Source organism: Staurois parvus, unplaced genomic scaffold (assembly GCF_062004578.1).
Source record: "Staurois parvus isolate SC_StPar_1 unplaced genomic scaffold, SC_StPar_1.0 ptg000032l, whole genome shotgun sequence".
Taxonomy (NCBI): Eukaryota; Metazoa; Chordata; class Amphibia; order Anura; family Ranidae; genus Staurois; species Staurois parvus.
In genome coordinates, this window is record NW_028317828.1 from 1,543,072 (window position 1) to 1,560,459 (window position 17,388).

General features: G+C 46.3%; 1 protein-coding gene across 2 annotated transcripts in view; it reads right to left on the reverse strand.

Moving 5' to 3' along the window:
• The window catches only part of EPS8L1 (EPS8 signaling adaptor L1), a 604,003-nt gene that overhangs the window by 494,605 nt on the left and 92,010 nt on the right, over positions 1–17,388 (reverse strand). For both annotated transcript variants that reach the window (XM_089660829.1, XM_089660835.1), the window contains exon 3: positions 630–670. In XM_089660829.1, coding sequence (XP_089516955.1) covers positions 630–670 — 41 coding nt within the window. The remainder of the gene's footprint in view (positions 1–629; positions 671–17,388) is intronic.

Below are 17,388 nucleotides of genomic sequence, written 5' to 3' on the forward strand. Positions count from 1 at the left end.
GACTTACACATAAGAGGGATATGGGGAGCTGAGACAGGGGTCTCCCCACCTCTCTAAAGTGAGCTGGGTTCCATGGGCCCCCCACCCAAAGTCACTCCCGTCACAAGAGTATTGAGACAAACCATTTACCACTGACAGGGGTGTTTACAATGGTCAGCTATAATTTATGGAAAAACCTTTATTCCAAAAAGAAAAAAACGGTTTGCTATAACTGCTTGTGTAACTGCAGTGTTTGCCGAAGTTTGCGTTCAATGTGTTACTGTATCTAAATCTCTTAGTACAACTAATACTCCCCTGCCCCCCAGACTGACAATGCTGCTGTTCAAAGGTGCCCTTAAGCTCCTTCTTCCAGAGTGGGGTCATTCTAATACAGTAGGTGTGTCACTAGCCAGATCATCAGGTGAAAACAGAAGGGGAAAAAAAATGAATACAACCTCCACATCTATTGATTTTTAACTTGCAATATGTTACATTTTTTTGTTTTTGGTTTAATACCACTTTACTTACTAGAACACTCCATGCCTAGTAAGTTTACTTTTGGATAACAGTTTTTTTTAAACTACTCAATCTTTTGTTTTCAGGCAAAGAAAATTGAGCTTTCACTTTTTCAAAACCTCTAACAGACTTACCATATATTGATTTGGCATTTGGTTTTGATATCCCATTCATGCTGAAATAAAGACAAGGATAAAAAAAAGTCAAGAAATGAAAAACACAGTATATGAAACAACACAAACTTACTTGCCAATTATTACCATAGTCTATAAAACTTATGTTGCAATAATCAGTCTATATCATAAGTCAAGTAATATTTTTTAACAAAATATTTGCATATTTTTGTTTCAATAATGTTTATTGTTTTAAGTAGTACAAACAGGCGTACCTTATGAGGTACACATGCACATGAAAGACTAATAGATATTGTCAAATTGAACAACGAAAGGCATCACAAAACATTAGCCATAATGCTGGAGGGCTGGTAGCAAGGTGCAATTATTCTCTAAAGTTGTAATGTTTCCCTCCCAGGGGCAACACCCCCCAGAATTGCATATTCATTCCCCTGTCTTAGTGAGCAGAACCATGCCATGTCTATTAGACAATACTCAACACTAGAGATGAGCGAATTATTCAAAAATTCGATTCGACTGATTCGGCGAATTCGTGAAAAAATTTTGATTCGAGTCGAATATATTCGCTGCGAATTTAACTTATGAAAGGGTGTTTCTAGGCTTCAGAGAGCCTTTATATTAGTGCAGAACACTGTACCTTTAATTTAAATGCCCTTGGAGTCTGCTGGGGAAGAGAAATAATACTGTCAGTCAGTATGACATGCAGATGAGTGCCGTCGATCTTAGAATCACCGCACACTTCACTCATTTGGGCAGTCACGGGGCCAAAACCAGAGTGTGGAGTCACAGTGTGGCGGTGGAGGCAGCAGCAATGGGAGGCCATACAGCACCCTATGACAAAATGGAACCCACCAGCAGTGTGAGGAGACCTGAAAGTGGCACATGGCAGACTGTGGCGATGGAGACAGCAGCAATGGGAGGCCGTACAGGGACCCATGACACACTCTGGACCTGGCAGCAGCATGAGGAGGCGGTACAGGGGCCCATGACAGATTACGGGCCTGGCAGCAGCATGAGGAGTTGGTACGGGGGCCCATGGCAGATTACGGGCCTGGAAGCAGCAATGGGAGGCCGTACAGGGACCCATGACACACTCTGGACCTGGCAGCAGCATGAGGAGGCGGTACAGGGGCCCATGACAGATTACGGGCCTGGCAGCAGCATGAGGAGTCGGTACGGGGGCCCATGACACACTCTAGACCTGGCAGCAGCATGAGGAGGCGGTACAGGGGCGCATGACAGATTACGAGCCTGGCAGCAGCAACTTGGACAGGAGGACGTTCAGCTTCTGCACCGTCGGGTGCGTGCTCGCAAACTGTTGTCTCTTGGAAACGGATTCCAAGAAAGACTGCTGACGGAATCCGTGAAGAGGAGTAGCAGGAGAAAGAGCATCTGAACGAGCGGAATATGCCAACAAGCGACAACAGGGGCCCATGACAGATTACGGGCCTGGCAGCAGCATGAGGAGTCGGTACGGGGGCCCATGGCAGATTACGGGCCTGGCAGCAGCAATGGGAGGCCCGTAATCTGCCAGCACCCTATGACAAAAAATGGAACCCACCAGCAGTGTGAGGAGACCTGAAAGTGGCACATGGCAGAGTGTGGCGATGGAGACAGCAGCAATGGGAGGCCGTACAGGGACCCATGAGAGACTGTGGACCTGGCAGCAGCATGAGGAGGCGGTACTGGGGCCAATGGCAGATTACGGGCCTGGCAGCAGCTATGGGAGGCCCGTAATCTGCCAGCACCCTATGACAAAAAATGGAACACACCAGCAGTGTGAGGAGACCTGAAAGTGGCACATGGCAGAGTGTGGCGATGGAGACAGCAGCAATGGGAGGCGGTACAGGGACCCATGAGACACTGTGGACCTGGCAGCAGCATGAGGAGGCGGTACAGGGGCCCATGGCAGATTAAGGCCTGGCAGCAGCAATGGGAGGCCCGTAATCTGCCAGCACCCTATGACAAAATGGAACCCTGGGCTGGGGCAGGCAGAACCGCCGTATCTTTATCACGGTTTTCCCAGGCCACCGAATGGCGACGCTGCATATGCTGACGCAACGCTGTAGTCCCAACATGGGCCCCCTGGCCACGCTTGACTTTCTGGCCACATAGTCGACATACGGCTACGTTTACTTCCTCGGGCGGCTTGACGAAAAATTGCCACACCGCCGAGTAGGAAACTTTGCCCCCGCTACTCCTCACTGGCTGACTGCTACTTCCTCCGTGCACACCGGCACCACTACTGGCCGTGGTGGTAGGTTGCAGTGGAGCTGGTGCTCTACTCCGTGGCCGTTTGCCTCCACTGACACTGCTGCGACCCTGCTGCTTCCTGGGCAACCCACCGACTGTTTTGCTCGCTGCCAAGCTGCCACCCTCTTCTCCTGATGAAGCGGAAGCAATAGCCTGATGACGACGAGGCTGCCAAGTGCGATCAGCCTCATCATCATCAATTAGGGTCTCCGCCTCACTACTAGCCCCCTCGGCTGCGTGTGGGTCAGGAGACAGACCTGTCTCTAGACCGGCTACCGAGCCACTCTCCTCGCCACTACTTCTTCGCCTGGCTGCTGAAGAGGCGGATGTCTCCCCCCGTTCCTGACCGCCCTCTGTTAGCTCTTCCTCACTGTACAGTGGGGCTGAGCCCACAGCATGCGATACTTCGCTTGGTGAGGGAACACCAAAGGACAGGGGCAGGTAGAGGACACGTGATTTCAGTGGGCTTGCTCCCGGGCCATGCCAACTAACGGTTGTGTCTGACGTACCCACCGACCGTTGGCTGTAGGTGTCAGAGGTGACCTGGGAAGAGGAAGACGACCGAGCCAACCAATCGATGACGGCAGGGTTGTCAGTGGAGACACGACCGCTGGATGACACCGGGAGCAATGGCCTCTGGCTGCGACTAGTGCTGCCTCAAACCCTTCCTCTGCTGCCACGTCTGCTCGCTCCTAAAACATTGCCTCCTCTTCCACTCCTCTGCATGTTGTCTGACATACTCTTTAATTCAACGATTATGTGTCCCTGAGTAACAATTCTGTGTCCCTCAGTAACAATTCTGTGTCCCTGAGTAACAATTCTGTGTCCCTGAGTAACAATCCTGTGTCCCTCAGTAACAATTCTGTGTCTGTCCCTGAGTAACAATTCTGTGTCTGTCCCTGAGTAACAATTCTGTGTCCCTCAGTAACAATTCTGTGTCCCTCAGTAACAATTCTGTGTCCCTAAGTAACAATTCTGTGTCCCTGAGTAACAATTCTGTGTCCCTCAGTAACAATTCTGTGTCCCTCAGTAACAATTCTGTGTCTGTCCCTGAGTAACAATTCTGTGTCTGTCCCTGAGTAACAATTCTGTGTCCCTCAGTAACAATTCTGTGTCCCTCAGTAACAATTCTGTGTCCCTGAGTAACAATTCTGTGTCTGTCCCTGAGTAACAATTCTGTGTCTGTCCCTGAGTAACAATTCTGTGTCCCTCAGTAACAATTCTGTGTCCCTCAGTAACAATTCTGTGTCCCTGAGTAACAATTCTGTGTCCCTGAGTAACAATTCTGTGTCCCTCAGTAACAATTCTGTGTCCCTCAGTAACAATTCTGTGTCTTTCCCTGAGTAACAATTCTGTGTCTGTCCCTGAGTAACAATTCTGTGTCCCTCAGTAACAATTCTGTGTCCCTCAGTAACAATTCTGTGTCCCTGAGTAACAATTCTGTGTCTGTCCCTGAATAACAATTCTGTGTCTGTCCCTGAGTAACAATTCTGTGTCCCTCAGTAACAATTCTGTGTCCCTGAGTAACAATTCTGTGTCCCTCAGTAACAATTCTGTGTCCCTCAGTAACAATTCTGTGTCCCTGAGTAACAATTCTGTGTCCCTCAGTAACAATTCTGTGTCTGTCCCTGAGTAACAATTCTGTGTCTGTCCCTGAGTAACAATTCTGTGTCCCTAAGTAACGTTTCTGTGGCCCTAAGTAACGGTTCTGTGTCCCTGAGTAACAATTCTGTGTCTGTCCCTGAGTAACAATTCTGTGTCTGTCCCTGAGTAACAATTCTGTGTCTGTCCCTGAGTAACAATTCTGTGTCCCTCAGTAACAATTCTGTGTCTGTCCCTGAGTAACAATTCTGTGTCCCTAAGTAACGTTTCTGTGGCCCTAAGTAACGGTTCTGTGTCCCTCAGTAACAATTCTGTGTCCCTCAGTAACAATTCTGTGTCCCTCAGTAACAATTCTGTGTCTGTCCCTGAGTAACAATTCTGTGTCCCTGAGTAACAATTCTGTGTCCCTCAGTAACAATTCTGTGTCCCTGAGTAACAATTCTGTGTCCCTCAGTAACAATTCTGTGTCCCTCAGTAACAATTCTGTGTCTGTCCCTGAGTAACAATTCTGTGTCTGTCCCTGAGTAACAATTCTGTGTCCCTCAGTAACAATTCTGTGTCCCTCAGTAACAATTCTGTGTCCCTCAGTAACAATTCTGTGTCTGTCCCTGAATAACAATTCTGTGTCTGTCCCTGAGTAACAATTCTGTGTCCCTCAGTAACAATTCTGTGTCCCCGAGTAACAATTCTGTGTCCCTCAGTAACAATTCTGTGTCCCTCAGTAACAATTCTGTGTCCCTGAGTAACAATTCTGTGTCCCTGAGTAACAATTCTGTGTCCCTGAGTAACAATTCTGTGTCCCTCAGTAACAATTCTGTGTCCCTCAGTAACAATTCTGTGTCCCTGAGTAACAATTCTGTGCCCCTGAGTAACAATTCTGTGTCCCTGAGTAACAATTCTGTGTCTGTCCCTGAGTAACAATTCTGTGTCTGTCCCTGAGTAACAATTCTGTGTCTGTCCCTGAGTAACGGTTCTGTGTCCCTCAGTAACAATTCTGTGTCCCTCAGTAACAATTCTGTGTCTGTCCCTGAGTAACAATTCTGTGTCCCTAAGTAACGTTTCTGTGGCCCTAAGTAACGGTTCTGTGTCCCTCAGTAACAATTCTGTGTCCCTCAGTAACAATTCTGTGTCTGTCCCTGAGTAACAATTCTGTGTCCCTAAGTAACGTTTCTGTGTCCCTAAGTAACGTTTCTGTGGCCCTAAGTAACGGTTCTGTGGCCCTCAGTAACAATTCTGTGTCCCTGAGTAACAATTCTGTGTCTGTCCCTAAGTAACAATTCTGTGACCCTAAGTAACGTTTCTGTGGCCCTAAGTAATGATTCTGTGGCCCTAAGTAACGGTTCTGTGGCCCTCAGTAACAATTCTGTGTCCCTCAGTAACAATTCTGTGTCCCTCAGTAACAATTCTGTGTCTGTCCCTAAGTAACGTTTCTGTGGCCCTAAGTAACGTTTCTGTGGCCCTAAGTAACGATTCTGTGGCCCTAAGTAACGTTTCTGTGGCCCTAAGTAACGTTTCTGTGGCCCTAAGTAACGATTCTGTGGCCCTAAGTAACGTTTCTGTGGCCCTAAGTAACGTTTCTGTGTCCCTAAGTAACGTTTCTGTGGCCCTAAGTAACGGTTCTGTGTCCCTAACTCTCTCCCTCAATACAGCCAGGTCTGCCTCTGTTGAATGACTGGAGGCAAATGGAGAATTCTAAAATGGCCGCCTTTTATAGCTCGACCATTACACAGTGCTGGCTGGCTGGCTGCTGATTGGCTAATGCGATCACATGTCATGAATGAATGTATTATGGGTCAGCGCGCCTTGTCTGCGCGCCTTCCCAGACATCCCCGCTCCGTCGCCGCACATGTCGCCGCCATTTTAGGAAAAATTTCGAAATTTTCCTAATATTCGAAACGAATTCCACTTCGCCTAGTTCGATTCGCTCATCTCTACTCAACACCTTTGAGAAAATGTAACATGTAACCAAGTTGTATGAAATCTATTGTTGCCTCTTGCCTTCTCTACCAAGCATCTGTAGATACCTTTTAAAATAGGTTTAGCACTTCACAAAAACTCAGGGACTACCAAAAATGTTGTAGAGTTAAGAGCTTACAACAGCACTCACCTTTTACTATTGTTGCTTTAGTAAAAGTCATATTTTTAAATATAAAAGAATATACCCAAATGATTACCCCAAATATCTTATATTTCCTCAAGGGGTGTTTCTGTCCACCAACATTAAATAGTGCATAGATGCAACAATTTGCCCACACACAAATTTAAAAAATGATAGAAGTTTATGCTTTCCCAATCATTATTTACAGAATTTTTTTCACAGACTTTTTCTGATTAATCTCCAAGTATTTTGATCATGTCTTACTCCCTTTCCCCCCAAAACAGATTTCAAACATATTGAGGATTAGGGTATAATGATATATGAATAAAACATGTAGAAATTAAAAAGTTAAATGCCTGTTGTGAGCAAAGTATCAGGGCTGCATTTGCAGGATTCCTTTGGAAAATGTTAGATGTCTGGGTGTGTCGGACTTCAGTATATTTTAACTAAAGTCCTTGAACAAGCCTGCTGTAAATTATTATTATTATACTGGATTTATATAGCACCAACAGTTTGTGCAGCACTTTACAAAATTAAGGTAGACATTACAGTTACAATACAATTTGGTACAAGAGGAAACAGAGAGCCCTGTTCCTTAGAGCTTGTAAATGAATGTCAAATTGCTTTCTCTATACTTGTTTTAGGTCTGAAACTCAAACAGCATTGAAGTCAAAGAATCAAAATGAAAGCCAAAGAACTAGCATTTTCAACATTCAAAATTGGCAGGCTTCATTATCCTCTCATGACAATGTTACTTTAAGTCTATGAAACAAGTTCTGGAAATATTGGATTTAAACATTGAGAGTAGCACCTAAAGTGGACCTTTTGTTCTGTTACATATCTTCATGAATAAATTGCTGACATATCAGGATATATAACAACACTCATTTTTTTTTTTTTTTGAAAATATTAAGAAAAGTGATCTTGTAAAGTCTTTATTTCTAAATCTGTTATTAATGCTTCTTATTAATGTATTGCACCAAATTCATAAAGTGTTTGCAACACACTGGTTCTGACAGCTACTCATGCACTAAATTTGGGTTGTTCTAAAATGCACCACTTTTCCATTGTGTCGCGTTGACTGTACCAAATGTAAAATGGGGAGCTAATTAAGACCAACTCTTTTTTGGCATATAGAGAAAAACTGGCTCAGGCAGATGTTGCAAAAAAAGTGTCTTGCGTACATTCTAAAAGTGGCACAGCATGAGCCAAATTCAAGCACAAGCTCTACACAGGTATATGAATTTGGTGAATTCTTCATCTCTTTTAGAATGCACAAGAGACACTTTTGCAAAATCTGCCTCTGCTGTCTTTAAGAATTTAAGGGACTAAATTAAATAACACCAAATGCAACATTGGTTTAAAACTGGGCTGTCCTGTCTACATCACTCTGCTCTATTCTTATATGGTCAACCCAATCTATTATTACATGGTCACTCCTCCTAAAATTAATTTTTCATATTTTTGAAGATAATAGGGGTTTAAAGGACACTTCTCTTGAGATAAATATATATCTTACCATTACTTATAAATTTTGAAAATACTAGCTGGCTGACTGTCATGCTATAAATACCTAAAGTGGATGTTTAATTTTCCTTTTGCTGGTTCCTCCTTTCCCCCCTCATCAACATGCTAATGAAAAAAACCAACCTATATTTTCATTATATTGACATCATGACACAGTTTCTGCACAGGCAGAGCATGGCTGGTGGGAGGGGCCCTAGGATTTCTCACAAGAGCCCACAGCCCTGATGCAAGCAGTCAGTTGGCTCTTGGGAAAAGTTATTAAAATATGGAATTTCCTTAATATGTAGATGTAAGTCTGGAGGACTGGCCTTTCCTGGGTAGGCTGCATTTGCATACAGCCCCCAGGACATCTCAAATGTGATGCCAAGTCTCTATTACTGAAAGAACAACAATTGAATGAATAAAAAGGACTAGCCAGGGATAGCAAGGCCGGGGAGGAACAAGTTAGATGATGCTCGATGTCCTGTAGCAAATTGCCCATTTACTCACTATGCTCAGATGCATGCCCTGAGTTCCTGGACATGACCAGGATTACTACCCTCTAATTACTACCAGAGTACTCTAGATTCAATAGGCAACAGATGCAGTTTATGGAAATATGGGCAAGTAGCTGTTTGTATTCTGAATGGTTTCACTGAAGTAGAGATTCTCAGCATGAACCTGTGTTGGTTTAGAGGCTTGTCAGCTCTGTGTGTGAGGCCCACCATGTGTTGTGCTGAGTCTGCTATGGGATCCCTCCCACTCAGCAGGCAGAACTGGCCATTAATGCCTTGGAGGTAAAAGCAAGGTTAATCCTGCACCTCCCAGCAGAAAACCAGGATTTATTTCAAAAGACAGTTAATTGCTTAGAAGTGGTGGATAGCCAAGAATCACTTAATTTACAGAATGCAGAGTCAGAGAAATCATCCTGCAATGTGCACTAAAAAACATAGCAACAGAGATACACTGTTGGAAAAAAAGGCACTGGCTGGGGTGATGCAAAAGAACATTTTGTAGATGGACTGGAGTCCAACAAGGCCAGAGAAACTTTACAAGAAAAGACAGAAGCAACCCCAATTTGAAGTTTTATAAACTGTGAACACTTCCAGATTGTGTCAGGAGCAGAGGCATACAGGTTTTAATGTACCTATGGTAATTGAAGGTTTGAAATCGATAGACCCACCTACAAGCAAGCAGATACCCCCTTACCGAAATTGATGAAAGGGATGGCTCAGCTTCAGACACAGTGATTTGCAATGAAGCGCAGACAGGGATTATTATTATTATTATACAGGATTTATATAACAGTTTGCTCAGCACTTTACAATATAAAGGGAGACAATACAGCAACAATACAGTTCAATAGAAGAGGGTTAGGAGGGTCCTGCTTCTTGGAGCTTACAATCTAAGATACCTCTTCGTTAAGAAGGGGAGGTGGCCAAGGCAGGCTAGGTCACAATGCCTGTGCGGGAACTGTTGACTTGGGCCATCTCCAAAATGACTGCTGAAATCATACACAGAGAAAGCTTTTAAACTAGAATGTCCCACTACTGGGAGTCAAGCAGTGTGGCACCACAGGGGAATGACTCTCTATTCAAAAACAGAAGATGTGAATGAAGAAACTGAAATGTTAGAAATTGTTGATTAGACCGAATGAAGGCCTAAGAGTGGGCTTCGGGTGAACCTCATCCATGTACTTCAAGATTCTAACTGGGAGGAGACACAGAGAGGATCTAATTCTGGCCTACCCTAAAAGAGGTAATACGGTTACAGCAGTGCCCCAGTCCTAGAGAAAGAATTAAGCTATTGCCAGAAACCAACAAACTGCTGAGTGAGTTTTGCCCTTAAGGATGATATACTGTTCCCTCATTACTTGGCATTGACCTGACAGGTTGTACTGTCAAAAGCCAGTACCCTTTCTGTGGCAGAGAGAATTCACGTGTAAGCAGGACACTGAGGTTTTCACAAAACATTCAGCTTGCTCGAGAGACAAGGCATGTGTATGGATCTGTTACAGTTAGATAAAATGGACCTATTATGGAGTAATGCTGACCTGGAAATACAACCATACAATATATTCCTCTTTAGGCACCTATCCCATACCTGGTGATGGAGGCCAATGGAGAGAGGGCTTCCCTTGCGGCTGAGTTCCGGACTCCCCTGAGAGTGGGACAGCGGGAGTCAGGCCCAAAGTTGCACAGGTCGCCTGTAGGAGTGCTGGTTGGTGGTCCACTCAGAAGCAAAGCTGGTGCACGGAGATAGGTCTGCAGACAGGAGGCGCCTGTGCGTGCTATGCAAGCCCTTCTGGGATTTAGATGTTTACTGGGTAGTCGGTTCAAGCCAAGGTCAGGTACCAGGTGGGAATCAGAGCAGACGTAGTCAGATGGGATAGCCGAGGTCATACACAGAGGAGTGAGAGAGAGAGAGTATCCATAAGCCAGGCCAAGGTCATATCAGGAGTAAGGCAGAGTAGACAGGTCCAGGAGCAAGCCAAGTCGGTAACAGGAAATCACAGGTCAAAGTCACAGGAAACAGGGAACAGGAACAAGGCACGGGTAGCTAGAGATCATCCAGCAACTTGAGGAAGTGATGAGCCTCCTTGTAAAGGCCGTCTGGCAGCAGACTGAGGCTGTTGTGTCCTTCTGCGGCCATGCAGAGTACTGGCAGAAATGCCTGATCTTCCAGAACCTCTGCCGTGGACAGGACCCTGACAGTGCCCTCCCCTAAAGAGCAGCCTCCGGATGCCCACCTGGGCCATCTTTTCAGGATACTTAGAACAAAATTCTTGGAGAAGCCTGGGGGCATGTACATTGCCTTTTGGTTCCCAGGAACTTTCTTCAGGTGGGTACCTCTTTCATCTGACCAGGTACTGGATTTGTCTTCCCCGCCTTCTGCAGTCCAGAATTGCTTCAACCTCATATTCTGTCTCCTCCCCAACTGTTATCGGCGGAGGAGGTGGTTCTACTCTCCCTGGAAAAGGATCAGGAACAGCTGGCTTGAGTGGGGAGACGTGGAAACCTGGGTGTATCTTGTATGATTCCGGAAGGCACAGCTCAAACGCCACTGGATTGATTTCCCTCTTGATCCGGAAAGGGCCAATGTACCTTGGACCCAACTTACGTGACAGGCATGGGAGTTTTAAATTGGCAGTTGATAGCCAAACATTGTCTCCAATCTTCGGAGGAGGGTTTCCTGTCCGTTTCCTGTTGTAGCGTTTCTTATAATCAGCCTGGGATTTCAGTACAAACTCTCGGAGGACTTTACAGTTGTTCTGTAGCATGGAGAGTCTGTCCTGTACTGCGGGTACCTAAGCTTCAGGAATGGTGTCAGGTATGGAGGAAGGGTGTAATGCATAATTGGCCCAAAATGGCAACTGGTTTGTAGCAGAATGGACTGAGTTGTTGTAGGCAAATTCTGTCAATGGGCGTAGAGATGCCCAATCATCCTGAGAAAAAGCAGAAAAGCACCGTAAATATTGCTACAAAATCTGGTTTGTTCGCTCCGTTTGCCCGTTACTCTGGGGATGGTAGGTGGACGATAAGCAGAGTTCCACCTTCAGGGCTTTGCAGAGGGCTCTCCAGAACCTGGACATAAACTGCACCCCTCGGTCTGAGACGATATTACTGGGCAGACCATGTAACCTGACAATCTCTGTGATGAAGGTTAGTGCAGTCTCTGGTGCGGATGGCGTACTCACCATTGGTAAAAAGTGGGCCATTTTGGATAGCCGATCCACTACTACCAGAATGGTAGTAAACCCCTCTGAGGGCGGCAAATCCAGAAAGAAGTCCATTGCGACCATCTCCCAGGGATGATCAGGAATGGGCAGGGGCCTCAGCAACCCCCAGGCCTTGGCTTTGTCTCCCTTGTTCCGCAGACACACTGTGCATGACTTCACATAAGCTCTACAGTCATGATTCAAGTTGGGCCACCAGAAGGATCGCTGGATTAGTTCCATTGTCTTACGAGTTCCAAAGTGTCCAGCCAGTTGATAGTCATGAAAAGCCCTTAAAACTTGAGACCTCACTTCTTGGGGTACAAAGATTTTTTCCTTGTGCCACAGAAGACCATCCTGCCTTCTAAGCAAATTTTGTTCGGGTTCAGGACATAGTGCAGAGGCTTGCTTGATAAAAGACTTTAGGCTGGATTGGATAAGCAAAAAATTTTGTGCCGACAAAATGGTGTTGGGGGGAGAAGGCTCCTCTGGGTCCGGGAACATGCGGGAAAGGGCATCTGCCTTCCCGTTCTTGGATCCTAGGCGGTAGGTTATGTGGAAGTTAAACCTGGAGAAATATAAAGCCCATCTAGCCTGTCAAGGTCTTAGGCACTTGGCGGACCTTAGATACTCCAGGTTTTTATGATCAGTGAAAATTATAACTGGGTGGCTGGCTCCTTCCAAGAGATACCTCCATTCTTCAAAGGCTATTTTAATCACTAAACCTTCCCTATCTCCCACTTCGTAGTTCCTCTCAGCGTGGCTCAGTTTTCTAGAACAAAACGCTATTGGGTGAAGCAGAGCCTTTGGGCCCTGGTGCTGGGAGAGTACGGCTCCTGTAGCAACTTCAGATGCGTCTACCTCCAGGATGAAGGGGAGTGTTGCCTCTGGATGCTGTAACACAGGAGCGGAGGCAAATTGATCCTTTAATTGCTCAAACGCTTTTTGAGCTTCCTGGCTCCAGCAAAATCGTGTATGCTGTTGGGTGAGTTGAGTAATAGGGGCAATGATTGTGGAAAAGCCCTTAATAAATTTCCGATAAAAGTTGGCGAAACTCATGAATCTTTGGACCCCTTTCCTGTCTGAAGGTGCAGACCAATCCAGGATAGCAGAAACTTTCTGAGGGTACATGGAGATCCCCTTGGTGGAAATTATGAGCCCCAGGAACTGAATGGACTGCTTCTCAAACTCACATTTCTCCACCTTGACGTACAAGTCATGCATCCTTAGAGTGTTTAGAACTTTCCTAACGTGATCATGATGGAGTTTCAGTGAGGTGGAGAAAATTAGGATATCGTCCAGGTAGACGATCACAAAAAGGTCAAGGTATTCTCTAATGATGTTGTTCACAAAATGTTGAAACGTAGCAGAGGCATTACATAGCTCAAACGGCATCACTAAATATTAAAAGTGTCTGAAGCGTGTTCTGAAGGCGGTCTTCCACTCATTGCCCTCTCTTATACGGACTAAATTGTAGGCCCCCCGTAAGTCCAATTTAGTGAACACTGGGGCTGTTAGAAATCTCTGAAATAACTCGGGCACCAGAGGAAGAGGATATCGGTTTTTGATGGTAATTTTGTTACGTTCCCTGTAGTCAATGCAAGGTCTAAGAGACTGATCTTTTTTTCTACAAAGAAAATACCAGCCCGGCAGGAGAGGAAGAGGGGCGGATGAATCCTTTAGCGAGATTCTCGTCTAGATAGTGCTGGAGGGCTTCCAGTTCAAGTTCGGATAATGGGAAAATTCACCCAAAATGGTATTTCTGCTCCTGGGAGTAACTCAATTGGGCATTCGTAAGACCGATGAGAAGGTAATGTGTCGGCCTTCTTTTTATCAAACACATCGAGGAAGTCATGGTAGGTAGAGGGAACTAGTTGACTGGCCTCTGGTGAAGGTTGGACTGAGAGACTTAAGGAAGAATTGGTGGGTGTAGGGGCACCACAATGTTGTAGACAATATTCTGAAGAAAATATGATTTCCTTCTTGGGCCAATTGATCTGTGGGTTGTGGGCTTGCAACCAGGGTATTCCTAGGATGGCTGGAAACATGGGGGATCTGATCACGTCAAAACGAATAAACTCCTGATGGCCGGAGTCTGTGGTTGCAAGAATAGGAATGGTTTCCTGGGTAACAGGTCTGGAACTCGGAGTAGTGCCATTCGCAAGTAAGACGTCAAGTCTCTGTTTCTTCCCAGAAGAGGGATGTGTAAGTCCTTGGCCAATTAGATGTCTAAGAAACAGCTACAAGCTCCCGAGTCAACGACTGCCCGCAACTTGACATCCCTTCCAGCCACCTGCAATGACATGGGAAGAATGACATAGGTGGTAAAAGTCCCGGATAGCTGGAGGTACGAAGGATGAGGCTGGTTGGACTTACTTGGGCGTACTGGGCAGTTACACAGGAAGTGGCCCATGGCCCCACAGTAAAGACAGAGGTTGCCTTGCTGTCTGCGTAGCCTTTCTTCTGGAGTTAGGCCGATATGCATAGGTTCTACCTCCGAATTGTTGATGGGTTGCAGAGCAAGGGCAGGAGCCATTGGCCCTGGAACATTTTGGTAGAACCCAAGTGGGCCAAAATGTCTAAGTACGCTCAGCGCGTGTTTCCCGTAGACACCGATCCAACCGAGTAGCGAGCAGGATAAGGTTCTCCAAGGAGGAGGGAGCTTCCACCCTAGCTAACTCGTCCTTGAGGGACTCAGACAGACCTAGGCGGAACTGGTACTTCAATGCTGCATCATTCCAACCGGTGTCTGCAGACCATTTACGGAACTCCACAGGCCACCGACCTTGTAGTAGAGCATGGAGGGCAGACTCAGAAGTGGAGGTCCTCTGGGGATCATCATAGAGGGCAGCCATGGCTTCAAAGAATTCACTCACTGAATTGAGTGCTGGGCTCTTTTGTTCCAGAAGACTATGTGCCCAAGACAGGTTCTTCAGACAAGAGGGAGATGATTAACCCGACCTTGACCGCTTCCAGAGAAAAGGTCCTGGGTTGCAGAACAAAATATAATTTACAGGCATTCTTGAAAGCTCTGAACTTACGTCGATCCCCGAGAAAACGTTCCGGAGTAGGAAGTCTGGGTTCTGGAGGTGGTAAAACGATAGCAGGAGTGGTGGCAGGAGACTGACTGGCAGGTGCAGCTACTGGGTTGAAACTAGCGGAGGGATCCTGGTCCGCGGAAGTAGAGAGAGAGTGAAGACGCCCTTCTAGCTGGAAGTATCCTTGCTGTAAATCCTTCACTGCTTGGGTAAGTGCCATCATCTGTTGGCACAGGGCCTGTAGTGCGGAAGCGCCTCTCTCGGCTTCAGACATACTGACCGGATGATACTATCACGTACCTGGTGATGGAGGCCAATGGAGAGAGGGCTTCCCTTGCGGCTAAGTTCTGGACTCCCCTGAGAGTGGGACAGCAGGAGTCAGGCCCAAAGTTGCACAGGTCGCCTGTAGGAGTACTGGTTGGTTGTTCACTCAGAAGCACAGCTGGTGCATGGAGATAGGTCTGCAGACAGGAGGCGCCTGTGCGTGGTATGCAAGCCCTTTCGGGATGTAGATGTTTACTGGGTAGTCGGTTCAAGCCAAGGTCAGATACCAGGTGGGAATCAGAGCAGACGTAGTCAGATGGGATAGCCGAGGTCATACACAGAGGAGCGAGAGAGAGCATCCATAAGCCAGGCTGAGGTCAGATCAGGGGTAAGGCAGAGTAGACAGGTCCAGGAGCAAGCCGAGTCGGTAACAGGAAATCACGGGTTAAAGTCACAGGTAACAGGGAACAGTAACAGGGCACGGGGAGCTATAGATCATCCAGCAACTTGATGAAGTGATGAGCCTCTTTGTAAAGGCCGTCTGGCACCAGACTTAGGCTGATGTGTCCTTCTGCAGCCATGCAGAGTACTGGCCAGATCTTCCAGAACCTCTGCCGTGAACAGGACCCTGACAGCACCTCTCCCTACAATGTTATGTTGGCAATACTTTCAGGGAAGCCAAAGACCTATGGGGCACATGCCATGAGATACCTTAATACACATCAGGTTTCTGAATTCAGGAGTTGAAATTATGCCTGTCTGAAGTCCAATGGTTTGTTAAAATCTGGTCATGCATGTGTAGCACCCTCCTAGTTTAGCTAGGGGAAGCTATTGTTCAATTGTTAGAGAGAAAGGCTAAGTAGCAAGTCTGTCATTGTGGCAGCAGACTAAGGCAGATACCTAAATGACCATGGCAGGTCCCCTCCTAGCAGCTGGAAATGATGGACTGCTCCGACAGAAATCCCTGCTACATCTGTAAACCAAGTCTCCCAGCAACGACCTCCCAGAGCTCCTGGTACAAGCCAGTGTAAGCGGATACCAGCAAGTACTACATGTGTGGCAAGCCAGGACACCTATTTCCCTGAGCAGAAAAAGCCAAGATCACCTGGCCATCCATCCAAAACCAAGTCTACTATGCTGTTTGTCAATGGAAAATAAAAAAAAGCAAACTACAGCCAGTATTTGTGGATAACAAACCATTACTAGAATCTAAGACATCATCTCAGAATCACCTGAGTTGGGGAAAAAAAGGATACAATCATAAGTTCCTTACTCACACTGTAGTTAAGGTAACCTGCTTGCATGTACTTCATGCATGAATTTTGGTCCAAGGGATTAGTGGGATGAGAGAGTCTGGAGTCTCGGACAAGATTCCAACACCAATTTTGCTAGAAGCAGATCTGAGAACTCTAACCAAGGTACTGTGTAAAGGTGTGGGTGTGACATCTGCGTAAACTGAGGATGGACAATAGAGGAAAGAATGGGTCGCTTTCAGAAGCTCAATGAATTCAAGCATGGTACCGTGATAGGTTGCCACCTGTGCAATAAGTCCATCCGTGAAATTTGCTTGCTACTAAATATTCCACGGTCAACTGTTAGTGGTATTATAATAAAGTAGAAGCAATTGGGAACAACAGCAACTCAGCCACAAAGTGGTAGGCCACATAAAATGACAGAACGAGGTCAACGCATGCTGAAGCACACAGCGCGCAGAAGTTGCCTTCAGATTAGCACAACAACAGTGCATAGAGAGCTTCATGGAATGGATTTCCATGGCCGTGCAACTGCTAAGTGCAATGTAAAGCATCAGATGCAGTGGTATAAAGCAAGCCGCCACTGGACGTGTTCTCTGGAATGATGAATCATACTTCTCTGTCTGACAATTCGATGGACATGTCTGGGTTTAGCAGTTGCCAGGAGAACGGTACTTGCCTGACTGCATTATGCCAAGTGTACAGTTTGGTGGAGGGGAGATTATGGTGTGGGGGTGTTTTTCAGGGGTTGGGCTTGGCCTCTTAGTTCTAGTGAAGGGAACTCTTAAGACATCAGCATACCTATACATTTTGGACAATTTCATGCTCCCAACTTTGTGGGAACAGTTTGTGGATGGCCCCTTCCTGTTCCAACATGACTGCGCACCAGTGCACAAAGCAAGGTCCATAAAGACATGGATGAGCGATTTTTGGGTGGAGAAACTTGACTGACCTGCACAGAGTCCTGACCTCAACCCGATAGAAGACCTTTTGGATGAATTAGAGCGGAGACTGCGAGCCAGGCCTTTCT